The sequence below is a fragment of the Miniopterus natalensis genome, chromosome 3, assembly GCF_054644295.1.
Source record: "Miniopterus natalensis isolate mMinNat1 chromosome 3, mMinNat1.hap1, whole genome shotgun sequence".
NCBI lineage: Eukaryota > Metazoa > Chordata > Mammalia > Chiroptera > Miniopteridae > Miniopterus > Miniopterus natalensis.
This window is the reverse complement of record NC_142083.1, coordinates 99767519-99787004: the sequence shown is the minus strand read 5'-3', so window position 1 is coordinate 99787004 and position 19486 is coordinate 99767519. Positions and strand designations below refer to the sequence as shown.

Sequence of the window (19486 nt, the reverse complement as noted above, 5' to 3'; positions counted from 1 at the left end):
CTGACAATTTTGATTACATTAAATCAGGGATGATAACAATGCAAGTGTAACTTTGGAAAGAAGTCCATTCCAGAAGGAAAGGCAAGGAGGAAAAGCACACTCCTCTCCCTCCAGTAGAACAGAGTGAAAGGGACAAAGAACAGGTGCATGGATCCTAGGTTTTCCTGTTTCAGGGAAACCCTGCAGAATCATTCCGGTGGTATCATGTAGAAATAGCCAACACTGTGTGATGGTGGCACTGGTACTGGCAGAATTAGGCAGCTAGATAAATGGGCCTGAAGCAGTGCTCCTGGCTCTTCATGTCTTAAAAGTCTGAGCTTGCAGAACTTTCTAAGTGTTTATGAAAGCCAAAGAGTCCCAGAGAGGGCCAGAGAGTGGCAGAGACCTGGATGAGAGAAGTAGCTAGAATCACATTTCTAACAGATGAGGTTCCAGTACATTGTGCTACATGGGCCACAAATAATCACATTTCAGCTCAGGCTAGGTACTCCACCATAGAGGCAAAGATCCAGAGAACACCACATAGATATGAGGTCCCCATTTATATCCACCATAAGAGATTCATAAATTCCCATCCATACACACACAATCTTGAAGAAAAGAAGATATACGTCTGAAAGACTGGCCCATTCAGAACATGAATAAATCACTGGGTTAGACTTACATTTCTCTTCTTCAGCCAAGTATGTAGAGTTTGGAGGAAAATTGGTTATAGGAAATAAAGAAGCTATATTTGTTTTAGCTATATTAAATGAAAGTAGTATAATGTATTATTGGAAATGATGTAGAAAAACTCATGCGCTATTAGAGAAATCGATCTCTTTTTGAAGGTTATTGTAATAGCAATTAAAATTAAGTTATGAATACTTTATAAGTTAACATTTTTATACTAGGAATTTTTATATTAGTATGCATATTGTATGAGCAAATATATTTATACTTACATTGTGGGTAATAGCAAAAAATTGGAAACCACTTAAGTGTGCACTGAGAAAACTAGCTAATGATAGTACTTCTTCACAATGGAATATTATACAACTTTGTGAAAAAACAAAATGGAGCATGTCTATGTGGGAAGAGGTCTAATATATAGCATTAGGCAAATATAGCAAGTTGTAGATTAGAAAGTTTGAAATTATTTTATTTGAGAGTATAACTGGGGGTTTATTGTGTAGAGATGGGAACTTTTCATTTATCACACTTCTGATTTTTTTTTACAGTTCATATAGTTGTCTTTATAATTAATAAAAATCTGAGAATAAACAATATTTATTACATTTCTTACCTCCTCTCCCACTGTTTCAACCATACTGCCTTATTCTACTTTTCTAGGAATCAAATAGCAAAGGCAAAAATTTCAAGGCAAACACTTACCTTTTATTTCCAACTTGAGCAAAAGATTAATCCCCAGTGCCAATGCAACATTTGAGCTGAGACAAGCAGCCACCTTCTCAGTGAGGGTTATCCATCCATAGTTGTGAAGAATGTATTTAAATGGAAAGAAACTGGCAAAATACAGGAAGCTTCCAACAGAAGCAAACAAAGGGGCTGCAAATAAGGAAATTGTAAGGTCAGTTTTAAGCAATATGCAAAATAATGAATTACAAATAACTTTTATACTACAATAAAGGAATAGAATGTAAGCAATATGAGGGAAGGGAATCTATATTTTTTACCCTTGTATCACCAATGTCTGGTACATTGTATATACTCAGTAAGTATGTGTTGAATGAATGAACAAATGCATAGTGTTAATTTATAAGACATTTGCCACATGTGATCCATATTTTCAGTCATTTAGGGCTTCCAGTTAAGAAGGCAGACTACGTAAATGCCATACTCATCCCACAACCACATCAAAATTACAACTAAACTACAGAACAATCATCATTCAGAACTGCCTGAAATCTAGCTGAATGGAAGTCCTACAACTAAGGATACAAAGCAGCAGCCACATTGAGACTGGTAGGAGGGACGGAGACAGGGAATGTGCTGGTCTCACACCCACGTGTGGCGGGTAAAAATTAAGAGGAACATCTCGGCTGCAGAGATCCTCTCTGAGGAGTGAGGAGTCCGAGCCCCACACCAGGCCCTCAGCCCAAGGTTCCAGTGCCAGGAAGAGAAGTCCCCATAACTTCTGGCTGTAAAAACTAGCGGCTGAGTGAGGCAGAGGGGCTGCTGGAGTCTCAGACAGTTCATCTTAAAAGGCCAGCACAGGAACTTAACCTCATTTCCTCAGCTCCAGTTTTGGGGCAGCAGCTTGAAAGGTACCAAGGGCATATGGAAAGGAAATGAACTGTCTGGCATCAGGACCAGAGCTGGAGGGGCAGCTTTCTCCTAGACAGAAGTGCTGGCAGAGGTTATTGTTCCTTCTGAGCCCTTCTGCCTCAGAACCAGCAGGTGGATGCCATATCTGAGTCTCTATCAACCTGGCTATCACTGTTCATCTCACCCTGATGACTTCCAGAGACCCCACCACATCCAACTTGTGGGCCCACTCATGCTGTTTCCAGTGCCTTTTTCACACAAATGTCCTATCTTGGCTCCTGTTTCAGACACTCCTAAAATCTCTCAAACAACCAGCATCTGACCTCATATATCTCGCTAAGTGGCCCCAGATCCAGACTAGCAATAGCCAGAGATGGTTCAAAGCATGGCCTCTCCTGGGAACCTTTAAACCGAGCATAAGTAGTAGCCACCTACAGATCACTTTGTAGTTCATGCTGGGCGGCCTAGGGCAGAACACAGGTGGCAGCTGACCTTGGCCTGCACCTCCTGGGAGGCCCCAGAGCCAGCTCACCCAGTGGACAGCTTCAGACCATGTCAAAGCACCATCCAACCACCTCCATAAGCAACACACCCAAGGGGGTGACTCAGCAGGCACCACAGCCCTGCTAAGCTAAGTCCTCCTCTGAGGGGTGGGCCACTGCACAGCTGATCCTCTATGATGCTTACAGCCACTCCTTACAGCTAATCTGTCTGAGGATAAATCCCTCCCAATGAATTGCAAACATCATCAAGGCTCAACTACAACAGGAGGGTGTACACAGCCCACATGAAAGGGGGATTTGAGTGTCCAGCCCAGGTGAACAAAGAGGCTGTGCTACTTGATGCTACAGGACACTTACTACATCAGGCCTCTCAACCAAGTCCATGATACATAGCAGTTCGACCTAGTACATAGAAACAAACACAGAGAGGCTGCCAAAATGAGGAGACAAGGAAACATGTCTCAAATGAAAAAAACTGAACAAAACTCCAGAAAAAGAAAAAATCAAAATGGAGACAAGCAATCTACTAGATGCAGAGTTCAAAACACTGGTTATAAAAATGCTTAATGAACTTAGTGAGAACTCCAACAGCATAAACAAGGATATGGAAACCATAAAAAGGAACCAATCAGATATTAAGGCTACACTAACTGAAATAAAAAATAATTTACAGAAAATCAACAGTAGAGTAGATGAAGCTGAGAATCAAATCAGAGATATGGAATATAAGAAAGCAAACAAACAAACAAAAACACAAACAAACCAAAAACCACACCACACCCCAATTAGAACAAAAAGAAAAAAGAATCCCCCAAATGAGGACAGTGTAAGGAGCCTCTGGGAAAACTTCAAGAATACCAATATTTGTATCATGGGGAAGCCAGAAAAAGAAGAGAGACAGCAAGAAATTGAAAACCTATGTAAAAAAAAAATAATAATGACAGAAAACTTCCCTAACATAGTAAAGGAAACAGACATACAAGTGCATGAAGCACAGAGAGTCCCAAACAAGAGGAACCCAAAGAGGCCCACACCAAGACACGTCATAATGAAAATGTAAAAGGTTAAAGACAAAGAGAGAATCTTAAAAGCAGCAAGAGAAAAGCAATTAGCTGCCTACAAAGAAGCTCCCATAAGGCTGTCGGCTGATTTCTCAACAAAAACTTTGCAGGCTAGAAGAGATTGGCAAGAAATATTCAAAGCGATGAAAAGCAATGACCTACAACCAAGATTACTCTATCCAGCAAAGCTATCATTTAGAATTAAAGGACAGATAAAAAACTTCCCAGACAAGAAAAAGCTAAAGGGGTTCATCACCACCAAACCAGTATTATAAGAAATGTTAAAGGGTTTTCCTAATGAAGAAGAAAAAGAAATGATAAAACTATGAATAAAATGGCAATAAATACGTATATATCAACAATTAAATATAAAAAACAAAATAAATGAACAAGCAGAGCAGAAACAGACTCATAGATACAGAGGACATTTTGACGATAGATGGGAGGGAGGTTGGGGGGATGCATGACAAGGTGAAGGGATTAAGAGGTAAAAATTGGTGATACAGAATAGTCATGGGGATGTAAAGTACAGCATAGGGAATATAGACAAAAATATTCTAATTAACTATATACAGTGTCAGATGGATACAAGATTTATCAAGATGATCACTTAGGAAGTTATACAGGGTGTCCCCACAAAAATGTATACACACTTTAACAGCTCATTTTTTATCTTTATTGTCGAAAGTATTACAAATGTCCTCCCTTTTCCTCCATTGGTCCCCTTCACCCAGCACCCCTTCCCTGAGGTCTTCACCATACTATTGTCTGTGTTCATGGGTTATACATATATGTTCTTACATTACTCTCTACCCCACCCCACCCCGATTTCCATCTAAGATTCTTCAGTCTGTTCCATGCTTCTATGTCTCTGGAACTAGTTTGTTCATTAGTTTATTTTGTTCATTATATTGCACATATGAGGGAGATCATGCGATATTTGACTTTCTCTGATTTGCTTATTTTGCTTAGCATAATACTCTCAACATCTCACCATGCTGTCTCAAAGGGTAAGGGGTTCTTTTTTACAGCAGAACAGTATTCCATGATGTAAATGTCCAAGAAAATGCCTGATATGATTTCAATCATCTTGAACTTGTAGAGACTTGTTTTGTGTCATAACATGTGGTCTATCTTTGAGAATGTCCCATGTGCACTTGAGGAGAATGCATATTCTGCAGCTTTGGGGTGAAATGTTCTGTAAATGTCAATTAAATTCACCTGACCTAATGTATCTTTTAGAGTAACTGTTTCCTTGTTGATTTTTTTCTGGAAGATCTATCCAGTAAAGTCAGTGGGGTGTTAATGTTCCCTACTGTGACTGTATTGCTGTGAATCTCTCCTTTAAAGTCCTCCAGAAAAAATTTCTTTTCAGTCTGTGTGTTTTTTGTTCTGAGGTGGGTCTCTTGTAGACAGCATATATTTGGGTCAAGTTTCCTTATACATCCTTGTTTCTCATTCTCTCTATTTCAACTTCTTATTACAGCAGTTCCTTTTAACATTTCCTGCAATGATAGTTTGGTGGTGATAAACTCCTTTAGCCTTTTTTGTGTGTGTGTGTGTGGGAAGCTCTTTATTTCAACATCTATTTTGAATGATAGCCGTGCTGGATACAGTAGTCTTGGTTTCAGATTCTTGCTTTGCATTACCTTGAATACTTCATTCCATTCCCTTCTGGCCTGTAGTTTCTGATGAGAAGTCAGCTGACAGCCTTATGGGAGCTCCTTTGTAGGTAACAGATTGCTTTTCTCTTGCTGCCTGTAAGATTCTCTCTTTGTCTTGAAATTTTGGCATTTTAATTATGATGTATCTGGGTGTGGGCCTCTTTGGGTTCTTTTTGCTTGGGACTCTCTGTGCCTCCTGAACTTGTGTGACTTTTTCCTTCACCAGGTGAGGGAAGTTTTCTGCCATTATTTCTTCAAACAAGTTCTTTAACCCTTGCTTATATCCTACATCTTCTGGCACTCCTATGATGCAAGTATTGTTACATTTCACGTTGTCCCATAGCTTCTTTAATCTGTCCTCCTGTTTTTAATCTTTTTTTTTTTTTTTTTTTTGGTCCTCTGATTGATTTTTGTACCCTGCCTTCTAATTCACTGATGTGATCCTTGGCTTCCTCTAATATGCTGTTTATTCCTTCCAAAGTTTCTTTCATTTCTACTCTGTCGCTCTTAATTTCCTTCATAGTTTCCACTTTTTTCTTATGCTGTTGAGCATCCTTATGATCAGAATTCTAAACTCTATTATCTGATAGATTGCTTATCTCCATTTCATTTAGCTCCTCTGGAGAATTCTTTTGGTCTTTCATTTCAGGCTTGTTTTTTGTCTCTCCATTTTGGCTGCTTGTTTGGATTTGTTTCTATGTATTAGGTAGATCTGCTAGGACTCCCAGTCTTTTGCATGGTCTCTGGTGTAGGCCAGTGTCAGACACTGTTTGTGAATGGTCTTGAGTACCTTGCTTGAAGCGTTCTGCACTGCACAGCTTGTAGTTCCCTCGGCTGGGGCTGGGGAATGGGGGCTGGGTGTCTGACAGCACAATTTTGAAAATGAAATGTATTTATTAAACAATGCCTTTATAACTATTTAAAGTGTGTTTATGAATTTTTGGGACACCTTATACAATGCCTAATCACCTGGTGTACACTTGAAACTAATACAATATTGTATGTGAAGTATAATTGAAAAATATAAAATAATTTTAAAAATAATTTAAAAATATTTACAGTAATTTAAGTTAAAACCGTCCTGTACATATGTTATGGAAAAGTTTTTAAATTTATTCTAGATCACTTGGCTTAAGACATTATAAATGCATACTATCACTATTAACATAAGTTGGATATGCTTAGTGTTTTCAGAGAGTTTGAAGTCATGGGTAGAATAAAAAGCCCTTGATGAAGCTTTTACACATGCTTCGAATCTAAAGATACTCAACAGAAGAAAAATAGCTGAATAAACAGATAAGTACTGAGATTTGGATGTGGTTAGGTCCGTAAGTATGTGATCCTACAAGCTAGGGAAGGTATTCTTGTCAAGATTATCATCAAGATGATATAAAACAAACACTGATTTAAAATGTAAAATATAAACCAAAAAAACACTATAATGTTATAAATCTTTAAAAAATTTTAAATCACCTTATTGAAGTATGACTGACATACCAAAGTGTACATATTTAATGTAAACAACTTTATGAGTTTGAACGTAATTATACATCCATGAAGCAATCACCACAATCTATTCTGTAAACCTGTCAATCATCTTCTAAAAGTTTTTCCCCACCCTCTTTATTATTTTCTGTTATAAGATTACTTGTCATAATATCTACCCTCTTAACAAATTTCAAGTGTACAATACAGTACTGTTAACTGCAGGCACTATTTTACATGGTAGGTCGCTGATTCATTCATTTTGCATAAGAAAATATTATATCTTATGAATAATACCTCCCTGCTTCCCTCTCCCCACAATACCTGGCAACCACCATTCTATACTTTCCTTCTGTAACTCTGACTATTTTAGATTCCTTATAAACATGGTGGCATGTATGATTTGTCTTTCTGCATCTGGCTTATTTCACTTAGCATAATGTCTTCATCCATGTTGTTGTAAATGGCAGACTTTCTTTCTTTTATAATGTAGAATAATATCCCATTGCAAGTATATACCACATTCTCTTTACCCATTCAGCTTCCAAAGGACATTTAGGTTGCTTCCATGTCATGGCTATTGTGAAAAATACTGTAATAAATATGGGAGTGCAGATAGCATTTTGAGATACTGATTTAATTCCTTTGGATATATAACCAGAAGTATAATTGCTGGATAAAATGGCAGTTCTATTTCTTTGAGGAAACTGAAAACTCTTTCCCTAGTGGCTACAACAGTGCACATTCCCACCAACAGTGTACAAAGGTTCCCTTTTCTCCACATTCTTACTAATACATGTTTCTGTTTTGTTTTTTTAAATTTGGTAATAGCCTTCCTAACCATTGTGAAGTAGTACTTGTATCTGAATTCCAGAGTTACCACATTATAAAACTTAAGTTTTAATGTCAACAAACTCCAAGTAGCATGACCTCAAAGAGAACCACACCAAGACACATTATATTCAAGCTGTTGAAAGCTAGATATACAGAAATTCTGGAAAAGCAGCAAGAGATGAGGTACTTGTTACATACAAAGTATCCTCAATAAGATTATCAGCAAACTTCTTATCAGAAATCTTGGAAGTCAGAAGACAGTGGGTTGATATAATTAAATTGCTAAAGGGAAAGAAAGTGAAAATCAAGACTTCTTAATATAGGCTGGTTGGGGAGCCCAGGACACTGGGCAGTCAGGCAGAGTAGAAACTGGAACACTCGGCTACCCTCCAGACAGACTTAAAATCGGCTGAGACACCTGATGTCTCAGGAACCCACAGCGTCTTGCAGGGCTGAGCAACTGGCAAGAGGGTGAGGGACTGCATCTGGAGACAACTTCAAAAATTGCATGTGGACTGCTAGGAATTACAAGAGTGACCTTTATTCAGGTGTCTCCTTTTATTTCCATAACTTCTGGGTCCATCAAGTTACACTTTATAATTTAAAATAACAGCAAACACCTGTACAACAGCTCACATGACATGGTTGGGTTAAGCCTCATAGTTAGCCAGCTTAGGGGAGATCCCACATATGAACAAGACAACAACCACCAAGACCCAATTACAACAGGGGAGCACAAATAACCCACACAAAAGATATTCCTAGAGCATCAACTCAGGAGATCAAAGAGACTGCACCACTGGTTACTACAGGACACTTACTACATAAGGCAACACCACAAAGACTATGAGACATAGCAGTTCTATCTAGTACTAGAAAGGAACACAAAGAGACAGTTAAAATGGAGAGACAAAGAAACAACACCCAAATGAAAGAAAAGGAAATTCCAGAAAAAAAAGAGCTAAATAAAATGGAGGCAAGCAATTTATCAGACATAGAGTTCATAATATTGTTCATAAGGATACTCAAGGAACATAGTGAGAACAACAAGGTACTTAATGGGAACTACAAGGAAATTAGTGGAAACTACATCAGAATGAAAAAAGATATAGAAACCATAAATTGAAACTAGTCAGAAAAGAAAAATACCACATCTGACTTCAAAAACACACTGGAAGGCATTAAAAGTACACTAGATGAAGGAGAGGACTGAATTAGAGATTTGGAAGACAAGGTAGAAAAAAGCACCCAATGAGAACAACAAAAAGAAAACAGAATTTTTTAAAAAGGGGGACTGTTTAAGGGAACTTTGGGACAACATGAAACTATAATATCCACATCATAGGAATACCAGATGAAGAAAGTAAACAAGAAATAGAGAATCTATTTGAAAAAATAATGACAGTAATCTTCCCTAACCTGGTGAAGGAAAAAGTCATACAAATTCTGGATGCACAGAGAGTCCCTATCAAGAAGAACCAAAAGAGACTGACACCAAGACACATCAGAATTAAAATGACAAAGGTTAAAGACAAAGAGAGAATCTTAAAGGCAGCAAGAGAAAAACAGTTAGTTACATACAAGGGTGTTCCCATGAGGTTGTCAGCTAATTTTTCAACCCAAACACTTCAGGCCTAAGGGACTGACATGAAGTATTCAATTTAATGAAAAGCAAGGACCTGAAACCAAGACTACCCTACCCAGCCAGGCTATCATTTAAAATTGAAGGTGAAATAAAGAGCTTCCCAAACAAAAAAACAAAGGCTAAAGGCATTCATTATCACAAAACCAGCATCACAAGAAATGTTAAAGGGACTGCTTTTAGAAGAAGTATATAGAAAGAGGAACATAGGTACAAAGAAAAAAAGACAATAAGTACTAATCAATAACAAGCTTAAATATAAATGGATTAAATGCTCCAATCAAAAGACATAGGGCAACTGAAGGGATAAGAAAACATGACCCATACAAGAGACCCTTTTCAGAACAAAAGATTCACACAGACTGTAGTCAAGGGAATGAGAGGAATATTCCGTGCAAATAGAAATGAAAAAAACCACACACACTGGGGTAGCATTACTTATATTTGACCAAACAGACTTCAAAACAAAGGCAGTAAGAAGCGACAAAGAAGGCCACTACATAACACTAAAGGGATAGATCCAACAAGAGGATATAACCATTGTAAACACATATGCACCCAATATAGGAGCTACTTAATTATATGAAAAAGTTTTGGTGGACTTTAAGGGAGAGATTGGAAGCAATACAGTCATAGTAGGGGACTTTAACACCCCACTATCATCACTGGATACATCTTCCAGACAAAAAAAATTAAGTTTATGATCAGATGGATTTAGTTGATATTTACAGAACATTTCATACAAAGGAGCAGAATGTACATTCTTCTGAAGTACACATGGAACATTCTCAAAGACAGGCCACAAAATACGTCTTAACAAATTAGAGAAGACTGAAATCAGACCAAGAATTTTCTCAGATCACAATGGCATGAAATCAGAAATCAACTACAATAAAAAAGTCAAGGATAAATAGCCTGTTATTAAACAATTAATGGGTTACCAATAAGAACAAGAGTGAAATAAAAAATTACCTGAATATAAATAAACATGAACTCACAACAACCCAAATCTATGGGACACAGAGACAGCAGTCCTGAGAGGGAAGTTTATAGCATTACAGGCCTATCTCTGAAGCAATAAAAATCTCAAATAAACACTCTAATCTTACACCTAAAAGAACTAGAAAGAGAACAACAAGAAAAGCCCAGAGTAAGCAGAAGGAAGGCAATAATAATGATCAGAGCAGAAATCAATTACATAGAGTCTAAAAAAATAATACAGAAGATCAATGATACCAAGAGTTGGTTCTTTGAAAACATAAACAAGATGGAAGAACCTTTAGCCAGACTCACCAAGAATCAGAAAGAAGACTCATAAAATCAGAAATGAAAGAGGCAAAGTAGCAACTGACATCACAGAAATACAAATGATTGTAAGAAAAGAGTATGAAAAAGTGTATGTCAACAAATTGAACAAGCTGGGCAAAATGGATGAATTCCTAGAAACCTACAATCCTCCAATACTGAATCAGGAAGAATCACAGAACCTGAACACACCAATAACAGCTGATGATATTGAAGCAGTAATAAAAAAAACTCCCAGCAAACAAAAGCCCTGGACTGGATGGATTCACAGGCGAATTTTACCAAACATTCAAAAAACAACTAACACCTATCATTCTCAAACTATTCCAAAAAATTCAAGATGAGAGAATACTTCCAAACACTTTATACAAGGCCTGTATTAATCTAATTCCAAAAACCAAATAAATACACTACAAAGAAATAAAATTAGAGGCCAATATCCCTGATGAACATAGATTCTAAAATCTTCAACAAAATATAAGCAAATCGGATCCAGCAATTACACATGCCCTAGCCAGTTTTGCTCAGTGGTTAGAACATCAGTTGCAGAATGAAGGGTCTCAGGTTCGATTCTGGTCAAGGGCATGTACCTTGGTTGCAGTCTCAATCCTCGGTCCCATTTGGGGTGAATGCAGGAGGCAACCAATTGATGTGTCTCTCACATTGATGTCTCTGTCTCCGTCTCTCTCTTCTTTCCACTCTCTCTGAAAAGCAATGGAAAAATATCCTCAGGTGAGGATAAAAAAGAATCATACACTAGGACCAAGTGGAATTTATTCCAGGGGATGCAAGGTTGGTACAATATCTGCAAATCAATAAATGTGATACATCAAATAAACAAAATAAAAGATTAAAATCACATGATTATATCAATAGATGCAGGAAAGCATTTGCTAAAACCCAGTACCCAGTTATGATAAAAACTCTCAGCAAGGTGGAAATAGAGGGATCACACCTCAACATAATAAAGGCCATATATGAAAAACCTACAGCCAATTTCATGGAGAAAACCTAACAGCATTTCCCTTAAGCTCAGAAGTAAGAAAGGAATGTCTGCTTTCACTACTCTTCATCAACATAGTGCTGGAAGTCCTAGCCACATTGGTCAAACAAGAAGAAATAAAAGACATCTAATGTGAAAAGAAGGAAGTAAAGCTGTCATTATTCACAGATGACATGATATTGTACACAGAAAACCCTAAGGACTCCACCAAAATACTAGTGGATCTAATAAATGAATTCAGCGAAGTAGCAGAATACAAAATTAATATACAGAAATCAGTGATATATTCATACACCAATAACAAACTCTCAGAATTTCAGAGAAACTAAGAAAACAATTTCATTTACTACGGCAAGAAAATAAAATATGGTACCTGGGAATAATTTAACCAAGGAGGTAAAAGACCTTACTCGAAAACTTTAGAATATTGAAGAAAGACATAGGGGAAGAGGCAAACAAGTGGAAGCATATACCATGTTCATGGATTGGAAGAATTAACATAATTAAAATGTCCATAGTACCCAAAGGAACCTACAGATTCAATGCATTTCCTATTAAAATAGCAATGGCATATTTCACAGATCTAGGGCAAATATTCCAAAAATTTATATGGAACCAAAAAAGACCCCAAGTAGCCACAGCAATCTTGAGAAAGAAGAACAAAGCTGAAGGTATCACAATACCAGATATCACAGAACACTACACATCCACTGTAATCAAAACAGCTTGTTAATGGCACAAGAAAAGGCATAGAGATCAATGGAACAGAACAGAGAGCCCAGAAATCAACCCACACCTTTATGGTCAATTGATATTTGACAAAGGGGGCAAGAGAATTCAATGGAGTAAAGACAGTCTCTCCAATAAATGGTATCCAAAATTGGACAGGAACATGTTAAAAAAAAAAAAGAAAAGAAACTAGACCACAAACTTATACCATACACAAGACTAAACACAAAATGGATAAAAGACTTAAATGGAAGTCATGAAACCATAGAAACACTAGAAGAAAATATAGGCAGTAAAATCTCAGATGTCTCTCACAGCAATATTTTTGCCAATGTTTCTGAGCTCAGGGAAAACACACACACAAAAATGGGCCTACATCAAACTAAAAACGTCTGCAGAGCTAAAGAAACCATCAACAAAATGAAGAGGGAACCCACCATATGGGAGAACATATTTGCCAATGATTCATCCGATAAGGGGTTAATCTCCAAAACATATAGAGAACTCATACAACTCAACACCAGGAATACTAACAATCCAATTTTAAAATGGGTAATGGACCTGAATAGACACTTCTCTAAAAAGATACAGATGGCCAAAAAATACATGAAAAAATGCTCAAGGTCACTATTCACTATGGGGATGCAAATTAAAACTCCAATGAGATATCACCTCACAGATGACAGAATGACTAACATCAATAAATCGACAAACAACAAGTGCTGGTGAGAAAAGGGAATCCTAGTGCACTGTTGGTAGGAATGCAGACTGTTGTAGCCAGTGTGGAGAACTGTATGGAGTTTCCTCAAAAAATAAAAAATGGAACTGCCGTTTGGCCCCATAATCCCACTTCTGGGTATATATCCTAAGGGTCCTGAAATAGCAATCAGAAAGGATATATGCACCTCTGTGTTTATAGCATCGTTATTTACAATAGCCAAGATCTGGAAAGAGTTCAAGTGCCCATCAGCAGATGAGTAGATAAAAAAGCTGTGTTACATTTACACAGTGGAATACTATGCAGCAGTTAAAAAGGATCTCTTATCTTTGCAACAGCATGGATAGACCTAAAGATTATTATGCTAAGTGAAATAAGCCAGGCAGAGAAGACAAATACCATACGATCTCACTCATATGTGGAATCTAATGAATAAAACGAACTGACAAACAGAATAGAACCAGAGGCATGGATGCATGGAACAGACTGACAGATCTCAGAGGGGAGAGAGTTGGTAAAGACTTGAAAAGGAAGGTGAAGTGGGCAGTATGCACAGCCCACTGACACAGACCATAGTGTGGGGAGGGCCAAGGAAGGGGTCAGGGATCTGGGGTGGAGGTGGGCAAAGAGGGTGGGATGAGGGACATCTGCAATAGTGTCAACAAAAAAATTTTAAAAAGAATTCTTAATGCAGTAAACTTTGTTATAAAAAATGGAGAAATAAAGACATTCCCAAATATATAAAAAGACCTGTCCTAGAAGAAACCTAAAGGGAGTTTTTCAGGTTAAAATGAAGGGACACTAGAGAGTAACTTGAGATTTTACGAATAAGTAAATATCTCAAATAAAAGTAAACTTATGGACAATTAGTAAAGCTAGCATTATTGTAACCTTGGCTGATAAATCTACTTTTTGTTTTATACATTTTAAGAGACAAATGCCTTAAAAATAATCTTTTTTGCATGCAAAATTCATAAAGATGTAATTTTATGTTGTCAATAATCAAAAGGGGAAAAATCATTGAGGACATCTGTAATACTTTCAACAATAAAGATAAATTTAAAAAATCACTGAATTACTAAAAAAAATAATTGAAAGGAACTGAAACAGAGCTGTATAGGAGCAGGTTCTTGTACGATATTGAAGTTATGCTGGTTTAAATTAGAGTGCTTTAACAATAGGATACTAAATGTAATAACCATGTCAACCACAAAGAAAATAACTATAGAATACAAACAAAAGGAAATAAGCATACTAAAACTTTTCACTATAAAAAAATCAACTAAACACAAGATAATACAGTAATTCAGGAAGTGAAGATGCAAAAGGCTGTAAGGAATATAGAAAACAAGTAGCTAAATGGAAGAAGTATATCCTCCTTATCAGTAATTTGTATAAACAGAGATGAATTAAACTCTGCACAAAAAACAAGCAGATTAGAAAAATGGTTAAAAAAAATCTCCTGTCCAAGTACTAACCAGTCCCGACCGTGCTTAGCTTCTGAAATCCAACAAGAGTGAGAACAGTGGCCAAGACATAGAAACAACTGAAATGTCTTTTGATAGATGATTTGATAAAGATGTGGGACATATATACAATGGAACACTACTCAGACATAAGAAAAGATGAAATCCTGCCATTTGTGAAAACACAGATGAACCTTAAAAATACCATGCTATGCAGAATCAGTCAGTTGGAAGTAGTTAAGAACCATATGACTTCACTCATCTGTGGGATATAAAACTGAAAGTAACAAATGAACAAGCATGAGAAACAAACAAAAACTCATAGACACAGACAACAGTGTGGTGGTTACCAGAGGGAAGGGAGTGGGGTGGTAGTAAAGGCAAAAGGGGCCTAATATATGGTGATGGAAGATGATTTGACTTTGGGTGGTGGTCACACAATGCAATATGCAGATCATGCATCATAGAAATGTACACTTGCAACCTACATAATCTTATTAACTAATGTCACCAAATACATTTAATTGAAAAAAACACACACCATGGTCCAACTATATGCTGTCTACTTTACATCCAAAGACACTAATAGGTTAAAAGTGTAAGGTGGAAAAAGATATTATGCACAAATGCTTACTAAAAGGGAGTGAATGCGGCTGTACTATTAACAGAAAATATACATCTTAAAGAAAGTTATGAGACAGAGACATTATCTTCTAACAAAAGGTTTTATCCAGACATAAGATAAAATAATTGTAAACATTTACACACCTACCAACACATTTTCAAAATATATGAAGCAAACATTGACTGAATTCAAGGGAGACACAGACAATTTTACAATAATGGTTTCAGACTTCAGGATCCCACTTTGAAGTGGAAATGATGGATAGAACAACTAGACAGAAGATCAATAAGAAAACAGAGGACTTAAAACAACAAAATAAATCAATTAGGTCTAATAGACATATACAGAACACTCCACACAACAACAGATCATAGTCTTCTCAAGGTCACAAATCTAATCACAAGACTGAAAAAGATATATTATACAAACTATTTTCTCTAACCACAAAGTTAGAATACAATGACAGAAAGAAAATTGGAAAATTCATGTTAGTGGAAATTAAACAACACATTATTGAATGACCAATGGCTTAAAAAGAAATAACAAGAGATATTATATGCAACATAGAGATAAAGTGAGAATGAAAACAATAAAATATGGAATTCATTGAAAGAAGAAATAAGTGGGAAATTTACAGCTGTAATTGCCTACATTGAAAAAGAAGGATCTCAAGTCAACCTAACTTTACAACTTAAGGAACTAGAAAAAAACATGTAACCCCTCTAAAAGCTAGCTGAAGGGAAAAAATGATAAAGATTTACAGCAGAGATAAGTGAAATAGAGTAGAAAAAATAGTAGAGAAAATAAACAAAAACAAAAGTTGGTGCTTTCAAAGATTTTAAAAATTTATAGGTAGACTGACTAAGCTAAATAAAAATAGAAAAACTCTAAAATACTTAAAATTAGAAAATAAAAACATAATTATTGATTCTATGGAAATAAAAAGAATTATAACAGAGTATTATAAATAATTTTATGCCAACAAATTGGATAAAACTAGATGAAATAAACAAATTCCTAGAAACATAAAACCTACCAAGGCTGAATCAAACACAGACAATCTGAATAGACTTACAAGATTTAATGAGCACTCAAAACCTCGTAACAAATTAAAGCCTTTGGTCTGATGGCTTCACTGGTGAATTCTGCCAAACATTTAAAGAAGAATTAGTACCAATCCTTCTCAAACTCTTCTAAAAAATTAAAGAGGAGAGAACACTTCCCAACTTATTCTATGAAGCTGGCATGGATCTGATACCAAAGTAAATAATAATACGACAAGAAAAGAAAACTATAGGCACTATCCCTTATGAATATAGATGTGAAATTTAACAAAATACTAGCAAACAGAATTTGGCAACATATTAAAAGGCTATACACCATGACAAATTGGGATTTATTTCTGGAATGCAAGGATGGTTCAACACATAATAATCAATCAATAGAATACATAACATAAACAGAATGAACAAATTCCACATGATCATCAAAGTTTATGCAGAAAAAGTGACAAAATTCAACACTCAAAATCTATAGGTATGTTAATGATAAAATCTACAGTGTATTTAGTGATAAAAACAGTATATTTAATGATAAAAACACTTAAATGAGGAATAGAAACTATCTTAATATATTTACTGCCATATATGAAAACCCCACAGCTAACAACATATTTAATGGTAAGACTGAAAGCTTTTCCTCTTAGATAGGAATAGTACAAAGATGCCGGTTATTACCACACCTATTCAGCACATTATTGAAAGTTGTAGCCACCAGAGGCAAGGTGGCTGCAGAGTAGCTGAAGGCTGCCTGCCCTTGTCCCCAGCCAGGGACTGGATTTATAGCTAAAATACTGTGCAATCAACTTGAAAAGCCAGGTGAAGTGTAGCTGATCAGAAATATATCTAAGGAGCACTGAAGAAGCCATGTAGAAACTGATAAGAGTCTTGGAAAGGGGGAGCCCCCTTGAGCAGGTGTGGTGGCTGAGAGGTCTGAGGGATATTGGCTGCAAAACTCCCTCCCCTTGGGAGTGTGGGGTTTCAACCCCAAGCAGGGATCACAATCCCAGAGCAATGGAGAGGGGAAGAAGAGCCTGCTTTGCATCAGGCAGAGGGAACTAGGGGCACTGTGTCTGCCCGGGAGATTGTGACCGTCCCTTCCTAGTGAAGGAGTGCTCTGTTAGCAGCCCCAGTCTGTGAAGTTCATTCTGGGCTCTGACTGCTGGAGACTCTGCTGCTATTCTTGGGTCCAGCATCGGGGCCTTGTGGGCGGCACCCAGCAGTGACTTGTAGGGACCCACTTCTTTCTTGATAAAGGCATTGTGAAGAGCTCCAGTCAGTGACTAAACTGTTTGGTTTGGGGAAAGGGGAAAGGATTTGGGACAGGCCAGTAAGCCAGGACAAGTGGAAAAGGGAAACTGAGATTGTTAAACAGCAGTTTGCAGCCACCTAGTAAATTCTATCTCCCCTAAACCAAGGACACTTGAGAGCAAATGGTTTGTGTTAGATGGGCCAGGTACAGAAACTCACCCAGGGCAGGAAGCCCCGGATGCCTAGCAAGCAAGGGGCGAACTGGGAAATCAAGGACTTTGTCCTCAGGGTAATCTATCCTCCCCCAGCATATTGCTGGTCATGCAGTTTAGACCACTGAGCATTCCTCCCTAAAGATAACATCTAGGCCTCAGTTGTATTTCAGCTCCAGGCCCAGTTAAGCAGTGAAGCTACCAGACATGTGGTGCCCTGGCTGCCTCAGGAAAAGCTATACTGACTAAGGACCCCCTGCCCTGGCACTGACCAATCAGTGGAGACCACAACCCTGAAGAGCAGGCCTGGAAAGCTAATGAATATTCTATTGAGACACTCCCCTGAGACCTCCCTTAAGATTCCTGCTTTCAAGAGAGAAATAAAAGCCCAGACCCCACCCTCCACCACCATTCCCTTTCCCCTCTTCTTCCCATATAGGCAAGCATCTCCCACCACCAGACTTGCAATGAGGGCAGCAATGGGTACAGGCACTCATAGCAGACTAATTCCCAGAACCTGTTCCCAAGGCCTCCTATTCTCCGATTTCCCAGAGATCCAGGGCAGCCCAACCTAGGCTTTCCTGTTGATACTTCTACGCTAAGCCTTTTCTTGTTTTACTGTCCCAAGCTTTAATAAATGTTCCCTCATAGTCATCTGGACTCGTGTTGTGAAATTTTTCCTGCACGAAGTCAAGAACCCATACACCACCAGCTGGCCCTAGACAGACCCGCCAAGGGCCAGGTTCCCTTTCCATTAACAGATTCTCCTACCTCGAGCAGATGGTTGGGAACCCTCCCCCTACCTATGGGGCCTCCTTTACTGCCCTATCTTGCTGAGTGTGTGGCACAGAAGAGTGGCACAGGTCTGGGATATCTGGCCTGCACTATGGAGTTTGAAGCCCAAGCAAAGCTGGGAATTTTGGCTCCTCATTTACTGATACCAGTGCCACAGAGAAATCAGAGTCCTGCAGGGGCTGATTTTCTACCCTCCTCCTGCTTAGTCTGGTGGCACAAGGGTGCCAGTGCCACACAGAGCTGGAATTTTTTGACTGTATCCCGCAGGGAGGTTTCTGTTAGGGAGATGGATGGGTGTGTGCTGGGCTTTGTGAATGCATTGTGGAGAGGCTGATCTGAGCTCCCTGAGTTCTGCCAGGCAGTCCCAGGAAGGATAGAGCCCACCCCACTCCTACAGGCTGTGAACACCATCCCCAACAGGAGACTGGCTCAGCCCTCTGAAGTCTCTGATACACCCAATGGGTACATTTTTGTGGGGGATGAGAGAGTGGCTCAGAATGGGAAATTCAGTGTGAGGCTATTGTCTGGGACCAGGTGGAGGTGCTTAGGCCCCTCCTGCAGGCTGGGCCAGCAACATCCTCAATTGGAAATTCTTTTGATCAATCCTACTGAGCCAGGGCAGCTGCAATTGCTCCTGCAGAGAAGACTGCAGGCTGTACCCAACCTGAAACTGCAGCAGGCCCCCCCTTAGGGAGAGCTAGAGATGGAGTCTCTGGTAGAGACTGAGGAGTTTGGCTTTGAAGCAGAGACTAATTTCCTGTTATTGAGTGCCTGACTGCATAATCTCCAAGTAGGGGGACCACCAGCCTGAGCTAGGCTAGCCTGGATCCATCCTACAGACTCTCTTTGGAAGGCTCTGGAAGAAGA

The 19486-nt window shown here is 38.2% G+C and overlaps 1 protein-coding gene across 1 annotated transcript in view; it reads right to left on the bottom strand.

Moving 5' to 3' along the window:
* LOC107544788 (phospholipid-transporting ATPase ABCA3-like) overlaps positions 1 to 19486 on the bottom strand; it is a 256196-nt gene that overhangs the window by 149081 nt on the left and 87629 nt on the right. Inside the window, exon 10 of the mRNA XM_087815824.1 lies at positions 1375 to 1548. Coding sequence (XP_087671950.1) covers positions 1375 to 1548 — 174 coding nt within the window. The remainder of the gene's footprint in view (positions 1 to 1374; positions 1549 to 19486) is intronic.